Below are 14,136 nucleotides of genomic sequence, written 5' to 3' on the forward strand. Positions count from 1 at the left end.
TTGGTTCTCTAGTGACGCAGCACCTTTTATTTTCAGCAATTTTGCTTAGTTTCTTGGTTAAACAAGGTTCCATTTCAGAAATATTGTGTTGTATCATGCACTATGCCAATGCACAAATATAGTAGGTACCATTTTGTGCTTGTGCAATGGACAAAATGGCAGCTGCTGTTCTGGCAACTCTGTCAAGATAAAATTTATTTAAGTCAATACTTACTTAATGGATATTTCCCATACCAATACAAGAACCAATACAATTTTTCTACTCAACACATTCATGGTCTATACACACATTTTTGCATATAATTTTAATATAAATATTTCAGAATATTTTTAAATGACAAGCAAAGAAAACATGTCAATCATTTTGACATTACACAATGCTACCGTTCATTGATAACTTTAGTCAAATATTGTTACTAAAACAGAAAGTATATATAATTAATAAACAGTCCCTGAAAATCTCCATAAGCTTAGTTTGGCGTTAAAATTCATCCTCTGTTTCTGTATCCCACTCACAAGCTTCAAGCTCCTTCTCTTGTGGAAATTCCACCTCTACATTGTAGATAAAATCTGGGTCCTCTTTTCGTTTTCTGTTCTTTTCAAACAATTCATCCATAATTCTTTTCTTTTGGGCTAGCTCTTCATCGTTCAGTTTATTTAGGTCCTCTTCTGGATCCACTGTTTCATTCTGCTCAACTTGTTTCAAACTCTGGCTCAGAGTTTGTCCTTGCAGGTGGCATCTCAACAAATTGTGCAACTTTTTTAGCTGCTCCAAGGATACCCCTTCTAAATACGTTTTGTGCCGAGGATTATTCTTTAGCTGCTCTGCCGCTTTGCTGCAATCTGTATGAAAGGCCAAAATAATGATTATATTTTTTTTAAAAAAAGAAATTTTGGAAATGTGCATTAGAAAGGTTTTAAATAAAACAAATATGAAACTTATTTCTGTCTCACTACCGTTTGTGTTTATAAGATATAACACATCCCCATAGCTTAAAATCTACATTGATACAACATAAATTTGGTGGAATTCTGGAATTATTTCAATGTTTTGTATATACCCAATGTTTTGTAAAGCAAAGATGTCAAAATTGGGAACAAGCCTATGGGAAGTTGTTACAGCAACAGCCCTGCAGCTTTGAAAAGATATGACATGGCAAAACCTTGAGCAACAAATTCAGACAGTTGTTCCATGAAGCACCTTTTCAAATGGTTTCCAAACCTTTACAATTAATGCCCCAAATGTATTGAGAATAAGCTAGGTCAGTCCCAATGCTCTACAAATTTAAACAACTAATTTCCTCACCAACAAAAATGCGTATAGTCGAGGCTATGGTTTTCCCAGTTGCAATGTATGGCTGTGGACCATAAGAAAGGCCGAGTGCCAAAGAATTGAGGTCTTTGAACTATGATGCTGGAGAAGACTCCTGCGAGTCCCTTGGACTGCAAGGCGATCAAATTGGTCAGTCCTAGAGGAGATCAATCCTGAACTGCTCTTTAGAAGGCCTGATCCTGAAGATGAAACTTAAATACTTTGACCACCTAATGAGAAGGAAGGACTCACTGGCGAAGAGTCTAATGCTGGGAACTATTGAGGGGAAAAGAAGAATGGGATGACAGAGAATGAGGTGGCTGGATAGAATCACTGAAGCAGTGGTGTGAGCTTAAATGGACTCCAGAGGATGGTAGAAGACAGGAAGGCCTGGAGGAATGTTGTCCGTGGGGTCACGATGGGTTGAACACGGCTTCGCAACTAACAATTTCTTTTAGAAACGGGGTCATACTATGTACATTCATATTGTCTCAATATACCTGTCTCTTATAAATATAGATAATAAAATCAAATTTATAAAACGAAGTGAGCAAAGTATGGAGTCAATGAAACAATTCCATTCCTAAATAAATGCAGAAAAAATGGGCACTGAACACTCTACGTGCATGAGAAAATACCAGTGATAAATTTGAAATATATCCTATTGTACCTGAGAATTTGGTAAAATTCCTGAGAGGCATGATGCGCTGGCGCAGATTTTTCTTAAGCTGATCTTCATAGATCAAAACGATAGATGGAGGCTGTAACCGGATGCCACACTTTTTGGCAACATAAGACATCCCAGCTTCTGCTGTAAAGCTCAGCAGGGACAGATCCCAGCCATTTAGTTTTCTTCGGAGAAAACTATACTCGGGATAGGGCAGCGCTGCATTTAAAAGGAACACCGCGCGATTTTTGGCGGTTTACTGGATGCGTTCCGCGTAGCGTCGTTCGTCGGGCAGTTAAAGGGGTCAAGCCGGCAAGCAGACGGCTTCCCGCGGGGTGTGTGTGTTTTATCCAGCACTCCTCGAAGTTGCCATTTTTCTGCCGTATGGTCAGGTTATTAATTAAAAGTCCGGCCCGTTCTTTTCCGTAGTGACAAAGAAGGACGAGCCCAGGGACGCGAGAAAGGAGAGAGTAGGGTAGGATGCCTCGCAGCGAGGAGAGGTTGTCGCCAGGCCAGCCAGATCCCCGCAGGACGCAGGGCGGTTGCCTACTCGAAAGAAGGCGCTGTTCAAGGCGGATGAAAGCAGCGCTTTCCACTCTTGACTTGGTAGACTCGCCGATCCTGTCGTGCCTCAGCCTGTCTTCCGCTATAGCCGCTCCTGCGGATTGAAATCTCTCGCTCTGCTCTCTTGAAACCGTTTAGGGATGCGGGGCTCCCCGTAAAGAGACGCCGAGACTGGAGCGCCTCCTCCTCCGCCCCCGCATCAAGAATCGCCGCTGGGAGGAGCAAATGGCGACCATTTGGTCGCGGCAGGAATTCGTTTGCAGGTGCTTGGAGGCGCACAGCGTTCATTTTCATGTTACGCGTTTGGGCGGAGGAGTCCGGCTTTGAGACTCGAGTCGCTAACCTTTTAGGAGCCCAAATGATAGTGGTTTCCGGGTACTTTAATGCGGATCACCTAAATCAGGGGTCCCCAAACTTGGCAACTTTAAGACTTGTGCACTTCAACTCCCAGAATTCTCCAGCAAGCAGAGCTGGCTGGAGAATTCTGGGAGTTGAAGTCCACAAGTCTTAAAGTTGCAAAGTTTGAAGACTTCTGACCTAAATGGTGTGAAAGCGCGTAGTTTTTAAACTCCAAATCTCCTCAGGCACAGAAGAGATTCTGTAATGTTCAAAAAGCTTGTATATCATTCGCAGTTTGTGCCCTTTGGGTTGGTCTTGATAGCGCTATCCAGCTGTGTGTGTGTGTGTGTATGTATGTACATCTATATATATAAATAGATTGACATAACTGTAATTTGCATTGCATTCAACAGCTGGGTTAATTCAAAGTAGCAAAATCTGCTAGCCCTTAAAAGATGCATCGGTTATCTCATCCCACCGCAAATCGCTCTTCCTTTTCTCTCCCGTCGCTTAGAGTTAGAGCAATTTTCTCCGCTCATCACTTTAAATGCAGCAGGGCGTAGCTATCGCATGTGGTCCTCGGCATTGCTGTCTAAGAATTGGCCTGTATTAATGAAGGGAAACTTGCAAAGATTTGTGACGCCACCTGGATTCCTCTTTATAAGCCGCTTTTGCCTTTTTCAGTTCTCCGGGGGGATTAGCTGAGGAGCGGGAGACAAACATTACCGCAGAAATTATTTTATCTGCGGTATGTTTTTCAGTCTGGCGGAGGTGGGACAGTCCTAAGGAGGGGACTTGGTTGTAAACGGAAGGGAGAGCGCCTGTAAGAAGTAAGGGAGGGTTGGTCAGTAATGTCGAGGTTGCGTTATTCTTTTGTTGGAAAGGAAGCGGTAGGTAAAGTGCTTTCCCTCCACTGCCTTTTCCCTCACTTGTCGGAGGGACTAGAGAGCACAGGCTGATCTTAGACGCGGCAGGTTAGTCGGGAATTGTGCAGACTAATAAATTAGGTGCCTATTTTGATACTGACTACTTGTGCCAATTATTCACTGTAGGTTTAGTCGCATTTCAGACTTTCCCCTGGTTAATGTCATGGATTAACAATTGACTTAGATCGCTTACTGAGCTATAAAGTTCGCATTTGATAGGTTCACACAGCAGCGTGCCTGGTATAGTGTTGCACAGGAAGACCAGATTCTAGTGGACTCTGTGTCACAGAAACTAAGTGACTTTTGGCCAGTCCGACCAGTTATTGTGAAATTTGGTGGCTTGCTTACAGATACTTCAGTGTCCAAATACATAACGTCAATGCTTGTCACTGTGGAGTTTGTTCCTTCTTTATAAAGTCCCCTGCCCTGCCTGTTTGGTGGATATGTTCTGATCTTTTTAGTTTCCTTCTGTGTTGCGTCTTTTGAATGGTGTGAAAATTGGATGTCAATTTTGTCAAAAGATACATGAAAATTTCTTAATCTCAGACTCAGCTACTGGGAAATTGTGAGCATCTTAGGCCAAGCCAAATCCAAAAATGCTAGGGTATTTCTGGAAGCTTGGCTTTCAGACAAATTGGCCATCAATAGACATCCCTGCCAGTATCCAGATAAGCAGGAATCAGTGCCAGATAAACATTCAAGCAGCAAACAATATCCTAATCAAGAAACCAGCAAGGAGAAAACCACACCCCCAACAACAGTCAGGACAAGCTATTACATACAAAAGGAGCAACTTCACACTGACTAGCACTGATGTTATCTGGTTGGGTAATAAAACATCTGCAAGCAAACAACCGAGCTCAGAGAGCACCAAGGACACTACAGTTCAACTCTGAGCTACGAATATTTTCTTCTATAACAATTATTGTCATAGGAAAAATAGGAGGAGCTGTTTAGATGCACATCTAGCTAAAACCCAATAAATGAAAGATAGTTGCCTGGTTTGTGCTTCATATCACATGAACTCAGTTTTTCTTACAAAGAGTTCCCTCAGTAAATAAATGTCCTTATTTTTATAACTGCAGCTTTTTGGATTCTCAAGTAGGAACTTTTCTGCTGAGCAATAACAGTATAGTTTCAGAGTGATTATTTGATGTGCATATAAATATTTGGGAAAATAATATATGGAAGAATGTATAGCCATTCTTTCTTCGGAAAATATGTACTAGTAAAAGCTCACGTTGAGTTGAGTTTGCCTTCTGGTAATATGGACATATTTATGTTGTTTTGGCAGCAATATTTATTAAGCAGATTTATATAACCACTCAACTCACACATGATGACTCTGTATAAATGAGTTATCATTGCCTTTTGCTCTGGTATTACCCACACATTTGATTTTTCAAATACAATCAATGTTGATTAGACACAACCAACTTTTATGACAAATCTATTTTATTGATAAAAATGTCCTTAGCAGAATAGGTTAATTTTCTATAAAGAAACTTTTGATTTCAATGCATTTTATACTGCTCAAACATTAGAATTATACCAGATTTTTGAGATATGAGTCAAAGTCTCCAAATTCAAAAGCATTTCTTTTACTTCATATATACAAATAAAGAGCACATGATTGTGATGTATTTATACATAAGAAATGATTTCATACACAGTGTGAGATGCCATAAATGTATGTATGATGAGATGCACACAAGCAGTTTATAACTTTAAAATCCTATCACCAAAGAGTGTCTGTACTGGACATTTTTGAAGTTTTATAACGCTAGTGGACAAGAAGAGCTATAGAGTTTAAAAACTTACCTTACACGGAAGTAATTTTTATTGTCATTTGTATAGTTATGTAACAAAATAATCTGTGCTATAAAAATTTTCTGTACATTTGTTATAATGTGATTTCTTTTGTCTTGCAGGTTTAATTTGAAATGTACCAGTAGAAGAAAAATGTGTTCTTTTAATTGGAATATTCTCTCCTTTGTGAAATTGTTTAGTCTATGTATAATGCCTGAATTTTTATGTAAGTTACAATTTGAATAAGAATAGCTACCACAACAATATGGGGACCTCTAAGTACTGTGTTTCTCTGAAAATAAGACAGGGTCTTATTTTCTTTTGATTCCTGAAATAAGTGCTTGGTCTTATTTTCGGGCAGGTCTTATTATTTTTGAGGTACAGGAGGCGGCGAGCGTGTCACCTCATGGCTGCTGCTGTGTTGCAAGGGCTTGGGAAGGGCTTATTTTTTTGGGGGGGGGGAGAGCTTATTTGAGCACATTCACTCAGAAGCCCGATTGGGCTTTTTATGCGGGGAGGTCCTATTTTCGGGGAAACAGGGTATGTGTCCAGTTTTGTGGCAGTCCCAGGCTTGCTAGCAAACTAGGTCTTGAGGGCCTTCTACAATATCAAAAGGAAGAACAAAGCTTTTCTTCTTGTGGGAAGCATGTGGCAATGAAGCCAGAAAACGTCTAATTTATATTGGAAATTAGGGCTGCTGGAAATTTGGGGACAATATATTTTTGCATTCTACAGTAGGCTGGACTAAAACAGTTTGCAACCACTAAGTTAAAGGACTGTTGTCTGTCATGACTTCATTAAATAAGTATTTTTATATTATCACAATATCAATAATTTCATTTATGTTCTAGATTAAGGACATAAGAATTTTGAAAGTGTTACAATTCTGTATTATGCTGTTTACAAATGACCATCTATTGTTGAAAACAGTAAAGACTTTTCTGGTTTTCGCTTCTGGTTTTAATAGATGCATTGAACACATGTCCTGAGATCATGCAACAGTTTTTGAAAGATGGCTTTCACAGGTGAGTTATGATAATTAAATATTGATCAGTATCTTTTAACAGTGTTTCAATAAGGTTTGAATCCATCACCTTTGCATTTTTCTAATTATATCTGATAAGGAAATACATTTTTATTCGATTTTTTTAGATGGGGCACACAATTTACTTGGCAATTCAAGCAGCTTTTACATGATTGGGAACAGTTTCTTTGAATTAATCTTTAATATTTTAACGCTACGAATACCATTACATTTTATGTAGTAGTAACAGTAAAGCAATGTAAAAATTTTTAGGCTGCAACAATCTCCGTTTTAGGTCCAGTCATTTACATTAAATTTTGTGATGCGAGTTTAGACAATAAGTATTGCTTAAGCATTATTATGAAGAAATGAGTTCAATAAATTACAGTGAGACTTAGTGTTATCTCTAAATTATCAAATTTATATGCCACCCATCTAGCCAAAGGTGACTTGAGGCTTCTTACATTAAAAAAATAAATAGGAAAATAGGAAAAAAAACCACCTGCTGATTAAATTTACAATTCAGATTTACAATATTTCAAACTTCTTTACACAGAGATATATAACTGGTATGTTTGGAGATGCTTTGTATTCTCTGCAAGTCTAATAACATCCCTTTTCTTTGTTTTCTTCTTTATGGTAGAGATCTCTTAATTAGGGTACATTTTGGTGTAGCTGATGAAGGCCTTGAAAGTTGCAGGCTGGCAATTAGAGTACATCTTCCAAGAGGATTATATGTTGATCCCTATGAATTGAAATCTTTACAACAACATAATATCACTGAGGTATGATTTTTGGGTGATATCAAGATCAATTTTGCATTGGATACAGCACAAAAGAATTATCAATAAATAACAATATGTAATATTTCTGGAAATGTTGAAAGGCAGAACAAAATGTTATTTTTTATACTTTTTATGAAGTTTTGAGAAAAAATTAAATAAATTTTCAGCACTTACTTTCTACATTCTTTTTTTTAATGCATAAAAATATTTTATTTTATTTTGTGGCTCCTATATCCATCATATTGATCAACAATGTAGCACATAGGATACTTTATCAGAAAAACATCAGATTAGGAAGAATTTAATTATAAATCTAAAAATATACTGAAAGTAAACTTCCAAGTAAAAAACAATATAGTTAAATGGGCATTTTAAAATTACTTTTAATCATTTTTAAAAAAGAAAAAAGCAAGCAAAACAAAATAAGTGATGCAAAAATGTAATGTCAAGTGGGCAAATAATGTATAGATGTACAATTAGCACTATGTATATCACTGATGAAAAATTAACTAAAGAAAATGAATTTCCTTTAAAGTTATTTTTAGTAAGAAAAAGAATTTTAAAGGTCTTTTTCACTCTCTGGACCAACTATACAGGTTCCACAACCGGTATTTTGTTAATTTCATAAAAAAAGAGAGAGAACAAAAATTATCTAAGAAAGGCAACAGACAAGAAATAAATCAAATTAAAGAAATTAAGAGATCTTAAAAGATGTAAAAACTGTTTTGGTTAGGATAAAATGCATCAATTAAGATTAATGCATTATCCAACATAAACTACGTTTCAAATGATGCCAATTCTGATCCCAGAAAAAACTTTATAAAAATGGCAAACTGTCAATTTATATGAATGGAAAGAACTTAAGAATAAAATTCAAACTTTAACAAGACTCAAAACAAAGATGCTATCTCTTTCAAACTTCAAACTTTATTAGAGGGCAAACTCTAATGGCTAATAGAATGGATTAAATCCTCAAACAGAACATTAATACTGTATAGGAAGTTGCTGATTTAGCTAATGAGCTTCATAGATAACCATGTTACACCATTACTGGGATACAAAAAAAGAGAAAAACTGAAAAGGACAGGTATAAAATGGAACTTGATAAAAGTACAACCTTAGGAGAAAAACAGCCTTAGGCATGACCCCAGTTGTGGGACTTTGGGCCAGTCACTTTCATCTTAGGAAGGAGACAATGGCAAACCACTTTTGAAAAAAATTGCCAAGAAAACTGCAGGGACTAGTCCAGGCAGCCAATAATTGAGTTGAAGGCATCAAAGAAATAGTTACATAATATGACAAGAACAAATAAAAATTTGAATTATAAAACAGATGCAAAATTTCAAAGAAACAATCACAATGCAACAATGGGAAGAACTATAGAACAAATATGTAAAATTACCTCTTATTATAATTTAAAAGAAAACTGGTGTGAAGTGTTTTATAAATTGCATAAAACTTCATTAATTGCCAAGATAAACAAATTATATTATAATTAATACTGGAAATGCTATGAGACAAGGAACATTTTACCATACACGATAGACATGTACAGAACCTCAAAACACTAGAAATAAATACATAGTACTATTCAGGAAATTTTAGAATCAAACTTGAATTAACACCTCCCCCCCCCTTTTTAACTACGAGTAAACATAATTCCAAGATACTAAAAAAAAAGGGGGGGGGGATTGGTGGTTACAATTTACTGAGATACACATTCATGCTGCAAGGATAAACTTAACAAAAATACTAGAAAAGAGATATATTACCAATGGTATAAGGCTGGGAATTTAACCTCAGAGAATAGGCAGTAATGGCAAAATTAACAGCATATACCAGTATTCATAACAGAGGCTTGACCAAATTTATAAGGGAATGGCTTCCATATGTATTACATTTTACACAGCACAGCTAATTTAAGCATTTAAAGTATGGTTTTTAAGGGGAAACAGAATTGACCAAAAACTGAAATCAGAAATGTCTGAAAGATCTATATTCTGACTCTTTTGAAAAGAAATATAAAACCATTTAAAAAGAGGTATAGTACTCATATCTTAATAGTAGTAATTCCTGTCTGGTATTATTGGAACTGGGATTAAAGCATCGGGCAGTAGTGATTCTCAAATATCCCCTTCATTTACTATGCCTAAAGCCTGTGAAAGTACTTTCAAAGTTATACTTTGTCATTTTAATAATGACTTGGAGTTGGAATTTAAAATCAAGTCCATGCCAGCTACCGTTACTATAAGGATTTGCAGTAATTCAGCAATTGGATGCAATCCTTGTATCAATTTTACTGATTTTATTGCTTATAACAAAAACCCATCACAAATATTCAATAGATAGTCCTTGACTTACAACAGTTCTTTTAGTGACTGTTCAAGTTACAATGGCACTGAAAAAGAGACTTATGCCTGTTTTTCACATGACTGTAGCAGAATCTCCATGATCACATGATCAAAATTCAGACCTTGGCAACTGACTCATATTTATGACAGTTGCTGAGGTCCTGGGGTCATGTGATTACATTTTGCAATCTTCTGATCAGCAAAGTCTGTTCAAAGTTACAAAGGCACTGAAACAAGTGTCTTATGACCATTTTTCACACAGCAACATCGCCATACTCAGTTGATCAGAATTTGGGCACTTGGCAATTCTTCTATTTATGACTACATGTGATCATCATCTACCTTCCATCTATCAGGTACCTTCCAGCAGCCAAAGTGAATGGGGAAAGCCAGACTTGCTTAATGATTGCATGATTCACTTAACAATTGGATTGATTCACTTAACTGTGGCAAAAAAGGTCCTAAAAAAGGGACAAAATTCAACTGCCTTGCTTAGCAGTGGAAATTTTGGGCTCAGTAGTGGATCATAATTTGAAGACTACTTGTATAGGAATAATAGGGTTAACTTTGAGAGTTTTCAGTAAGATGGTACCATTTCCTAAATAGGATTCTAATATAAATTAGATATTATTATTAAAAATTATGTCATTTTCATTATACACCTTTTGTTTTTCCATAGGCATTGGTGATTGCAGATGAAGTAGATTTGGAAGTTCCTGAGTATTTAGCAACTGATTCTTCTGTCCTTGTTTACATGAGACCTGATCCCAAGTGCACTACCTGTTTTAAAGCATTATTACCACTGCACTGCCGGTATTACCGACCCTCAGAAAGTAATGGAAAAATCCCTGTTGTTTTGCAGAATCCAGAAATAATGATTCATTGCCAAAAATGTACGTGATTATTACTGAAAAGGATTGTAAAAGTTGCAGTGTTGACTCAAAAAAACCTGGGGGGAAACTGTTACATACTAAAGGAAGCATTAGGGAGAGACCTTCATAAAGTAATGCTTATAGTCTAAGAATAATTGTTCTCTGAGTGCTACATTTAAACTATCTCCTCCCCCCTTTTCTTAGCTTTTTTTTCAGTGAACTGTCTGAAAGAAACTGAAATAGAAGCTCCATGTCCCCAGAATAATCAAGATGTATGCTATTGGAAGAGCATGAAATATAAAATGGTACATTCATATTTCTTCTATGCTTTGGTTTTTCTTTAAATTTATACTTCTATGACTATTTTGAAATGTTTATCTTCTTCTAATGCTGTTCCATACCTAATTCTAGCCAATTAAAAAAAGTTGCTTATAAATCTAAATTTTGCTAAAATGATTAAATTCTATTAACCCAGTGGATATTTCACTAATTGAAAAGATAACATTATCAGTGCTAGTGAACAGTGGTAAATATGAAACATATTTAAAGTATTAAATATAACTCTTGAGTTCAAAATAAAAAGATAAATATTTCCACCCAGTCAGACTTTTAAATTATTCTACTGCTGTGTACCAGAATTTGTAATGCTTCAGCCATTCATATTTAGGAATAACGCTCAATGGCAACCATATCTGAATAATTTAATACAAATTTATACCATAAAAGAAATTATTGCAAGGAATTGGTGAAAATGGAAAGTGTAAAAGGATTGTTATATTAAAATATTTAAGTTAAACATATGTGAGTATTCAAGTACACTTCACAATAAATGTGATAGTATGTGTTATATATTTTGAACAAAAGTTATTTTATCTTATTGGTCTTCTAATTTGCAATTCTTTTTTTATAGCTAAGTAAAGAATTGGAACTGCAGGTACCAGTTGGACTCAAACATCACCTTGCCTTGGTTTGTGCAATAACACTTATTACCACAGGACTATGTTCCAGTTTTATCCTTTCAGCTTTATGCAGATATGGGCCCATTCATTGCTCAATGTGATATTAAACAAGTTATTATTGAAATCATGAAAACGCTGTCAAACTGTCCAAATTATAGATAAGAAAAGAGCAAGCTTAATCATGTACCAAAAGCTGGGATTGATACTTGGCCTTTTGGGTCTCTCAACATCTCATTCATCACTACTGTAATCAAGTTTTCTCTTTGCTTTCACTTTTCTCAACTTTATGGGCAAAGTCTGGCTTCAATTAATATGACCAAATTATAATTGAGCCTGGCTGATTTGTTCTATGATCTATTGCAGTGGTGGCTAATCTTTGGCATGGGGTGCTGAAACAGGAGCATACGTTAGCGTGCATGCCGAAACCTGGGAGAGAGCAGCTGGGCCCGTGTGCATTCTGGGTTCCGTTGCATGCATGCACGCCAGCTGGCTGGTCGAGTATGCATGCGCGTGCAGCTAGCTGCTCTCTTCTGGGTTGCGTCATGTACATGCGTGCCGGCCAGCTGGTCTTTGCACATGCTAGCTGCACTTCCGGGTTCCATTGCGGGCATGCTGAAGACTAGTTTGCTGCCATGCAACAGAACCCGGAAGAGAGTGGCTGGGAGCACGCTTATGCGCACAGAAGAGCTGACTGGCATGCATGCGTGCAATGGAATCTGGAAGTGCAGTTGGCAATGGTGTGTGTACCCACAGAGAGGGCTCTGCGTGCTACCTCTGGCACACATGCCACAGGTTTGCCATCACAGATCTATCGGTATTCATTTGTTTCCTTGGCTGTATAGGTAGTCTTAACAACTGTGGCAAAGTCGGTCATAAATTGGATTTACTCACTTAACATGTCTCACTTAGCAACAGAAATCTGGGGTTCAATTGTAGTTGTAAGTCAAGTAAGTGATTTTTGAAGAATTTTGTTCAACACCACATTCAGTCTTTTTATCCTGCTTCTTAAAAGTCCAGGTTTTTTTTCTTCCATACAGTGTTACAGGAAATACTTCCATAGTTGTAATGTCTGTGTTTATAGACAGGAATATCTTTTCCAAGCATTGAAAAAATGCTAAATATAAACCATTAGCTTTGAATTGCTGGAAAAAATGAGCAATTTAAAATGTTCTCAATTTTTCTGTCATGTGCCATTGTTATAGAAAATATTGAATATTTATAAATTTTTATGCAGAAGAACATATGTCTTCAAATGTTGTTGCAAATACTTCAGTTTTCAATCTAAATTCATGTAATTTAATTGCTTTTCACATGTACTAGATCTGTCACAAATGAGTCCCCTCTAAAACATTACTTTTAAAAAAACCTTGTCATGTGGTATCTTTCATCACTGGATAACAAATTGCTAGAACATTGGGTCTTTTGTTCTTTCTACAACATGCTATGTGATAACTGAGGCAAAGCTACAGCTACTGCACTACTTCAAGATCTATTTGAACAATGCTCTGTATTTGCTTGGAGTGTTTTTTGTCACTGAATTAACTACTTATAAGAAGTTGAGGTATTTCATGAAATATCAGCTATAAATCTGTTTATAGTATCCTTGGATACAAAATCTTTTAGAATTTTATTGGGTGAAATTTACTGGAAATGAATATAACTATTTGCACTTACTGGAAAATGAATCTTCCTCTAATTGTAAATATACAATTACAAATAATTCTTCTGTACATTTAGGCTGTGTTCACAGGAACTCTGTCAGTATATCAATATTGTAAGTTCTTATGCTTCTTTTTTAGAGTTGGCTTGCACAATAATTAGGGAAAGGCATATATGTACAACCTCAGTTTCATAGAGAATTCAGTTTCAGTTTTTTATGTTTTTATAAATCAGCAAAATCTAATGAACCATTCTTGAAAAGAACGTTTTAAGGCCGTTTTTTCTTATATTTGTTTTATACTGACACAAGAACTGTTCATTAATCACTGCAAAACTCTTCTATGTAGTGCAAAAGGAAATAGCATGACGGCAGGTGCTACTTGGTTTAAACTCTAAAGCAGGAAGAGGCAGAAAGACCCTTATAATGGTTAGCAATGTTTTAATGTTTAATTTCAAAAACATTTGCATTATGTACAGCATTGGGGATGGACATAAGTTATTTTTATGGTCAGTCAAATAAAAATTTACACTGAGGATAAGATTTTAGGTGACTGGTTTTTTTAACATTTTTGTCTAGTGAAACAAAAATGTTTCACTAAATATTTTCCTTGTTTTGGCTTGGTCTGCTGGTTATTTCTCTTTTCATTTGATGATTCATTTTCAGGTTTTTATCTGTGCTTTATTATTCATTTCAATTACATACCCGCTAATGGTGATAAGTTAGTTTACTTTTAGAAGTTAATACACTTAGATTTATACAGGTAGTCCTCAACTTACGTTTTATTTAGTGATTGTTCAAAGTTACAACAGTATTGAAAAGTGACTTATGACTTAGAACCATTGCAATAGTTACATGGTCAGAATTGGGG

The 14,136-nt window shown here is 36.1% G+C and overlaps 2 protein-coding genes across 5 annotated transcripts; one reads left to right on the forward strand and one right to left on the reverse strand.

Annotated features, from left to right (window-relative positions):
* Positions 1 to 175: 175 nt before the first annotated feature.
* On the reverse strand, positions 176 to 2,670 carry CEP19 (centrosomal protein 19). The gene is made up of 2 exons (XM_014073296.2): positions 1,983 to 2,670; positions 176 to 843 (listed from the first exon to the last, which is right to left on the reverse strand). The coding sequence occupies exons 1-2, from the start codon at positions 2,110 to 2,112 to the stop codon at positions 482 to 484; spliced, it is 492 nt and encodes a 163-aa protein (XP_013928771.1). The 5' UTR covers positions 2,113 to 2,670; the 3' UTR covers positions 176 to 481.
* Positions 2,662 to 13,806, forward strand: PIGX (phosphatidylinositol glycan anchor biosynthesis class X). 4 transcript variants are annotated; one of them, XM_014073033.2, is made up of 7 exons: positions 2,662 to 2,806; positions 5,740 to 5,843; positions 6,585 to 6,642; positions 7,285 to 7,426; positions 10,457 to 10,670; positions 10,854 to 10,954; positions 11,560 to 13,806. In XM_014073033.2, the coding sequence occupies exons 1-7, from the start codon at positions 2,769 to 2,771 to the stop codon at positions 11,707 to 11,709; spliced, it is 807 nt and encodes a 268-aa protein (XP_013928508.2). In that variant the 5' UTR covers positions 2,662 to 2,768; the 3' UTR covers positions 11,710 to 13,806. The 4 variants fall into 4 exon arrangements, with proteins under 4 accessions (XP_013928508.2, XP_013928583.2, XP_013928660.2 ...); XM_014073108.2 differs by lacking the exon at positions 2,662 to 2,806 and adding an exon at positions 3,673 to 3,856; XM_014073185.2 differs by lacking the exon at positions 2,662 to 2,806 and adding an exon at positions 3,680 to 3,772.
* Positions 13,807 to 14,136: the final 330 nt, after the last annotated feature.

The sequence above is a fragment of the Thamnophis sirtalis genome, unplaced genomic scaffold, assembly GCF_051295495.1.
Source record: "Thamnophis sirtalis isolate CommonGarterSnake01/CBP01778 unplaced genomic scaffold, rThaSir2_p1.2 scaffold_11, whole genome shotgun sequence".
Lineage (NCBI taxonomy): Eukaryota > Metazoa > Chordata > Lepidosauria > Squamata > Natricidae > Thamnophis > Thamnophis sirtalis.

Excerpts from the sequence above, each read along its gene's own strand:
- CEP19 (XM_014073296.2), bottom strand. The coding sequence starts at position 2,112 with ATGTCTTATGTTGCCAAAAAGTGTGGCATCCGGTTACAGCCTCCATCT. Across the intron at positions 844-1,982 it reads GAATTTTACCAAATTCTCAG|ATTGCAGCAAAGCGGCAGAG; the intron begins GTACAATAGGAT and ends CCTTTCATACAG.
- PIGX (XM_014073033.2), top strand. The coding sequence starts at position 2,769 with ATGGCGACCATTTGGTCGCGGCAGGAATTCGTTTGCAG. Across the intron at positions 5,844-6,584 it reads TATAATGCCTGAATTTTTAT|ATGCATTGAACACATGTCCT; the intron begins GTAAGTTACAAT and ends TGGTTTTAATAG. Across the intron at positions 7,427-10,456 it reads AACAACATAATATCACTGAG|GCATTGGTGATTGCAGATGA; the intron begins GTATGATTTTTG and ends GTTTTTCCATAG.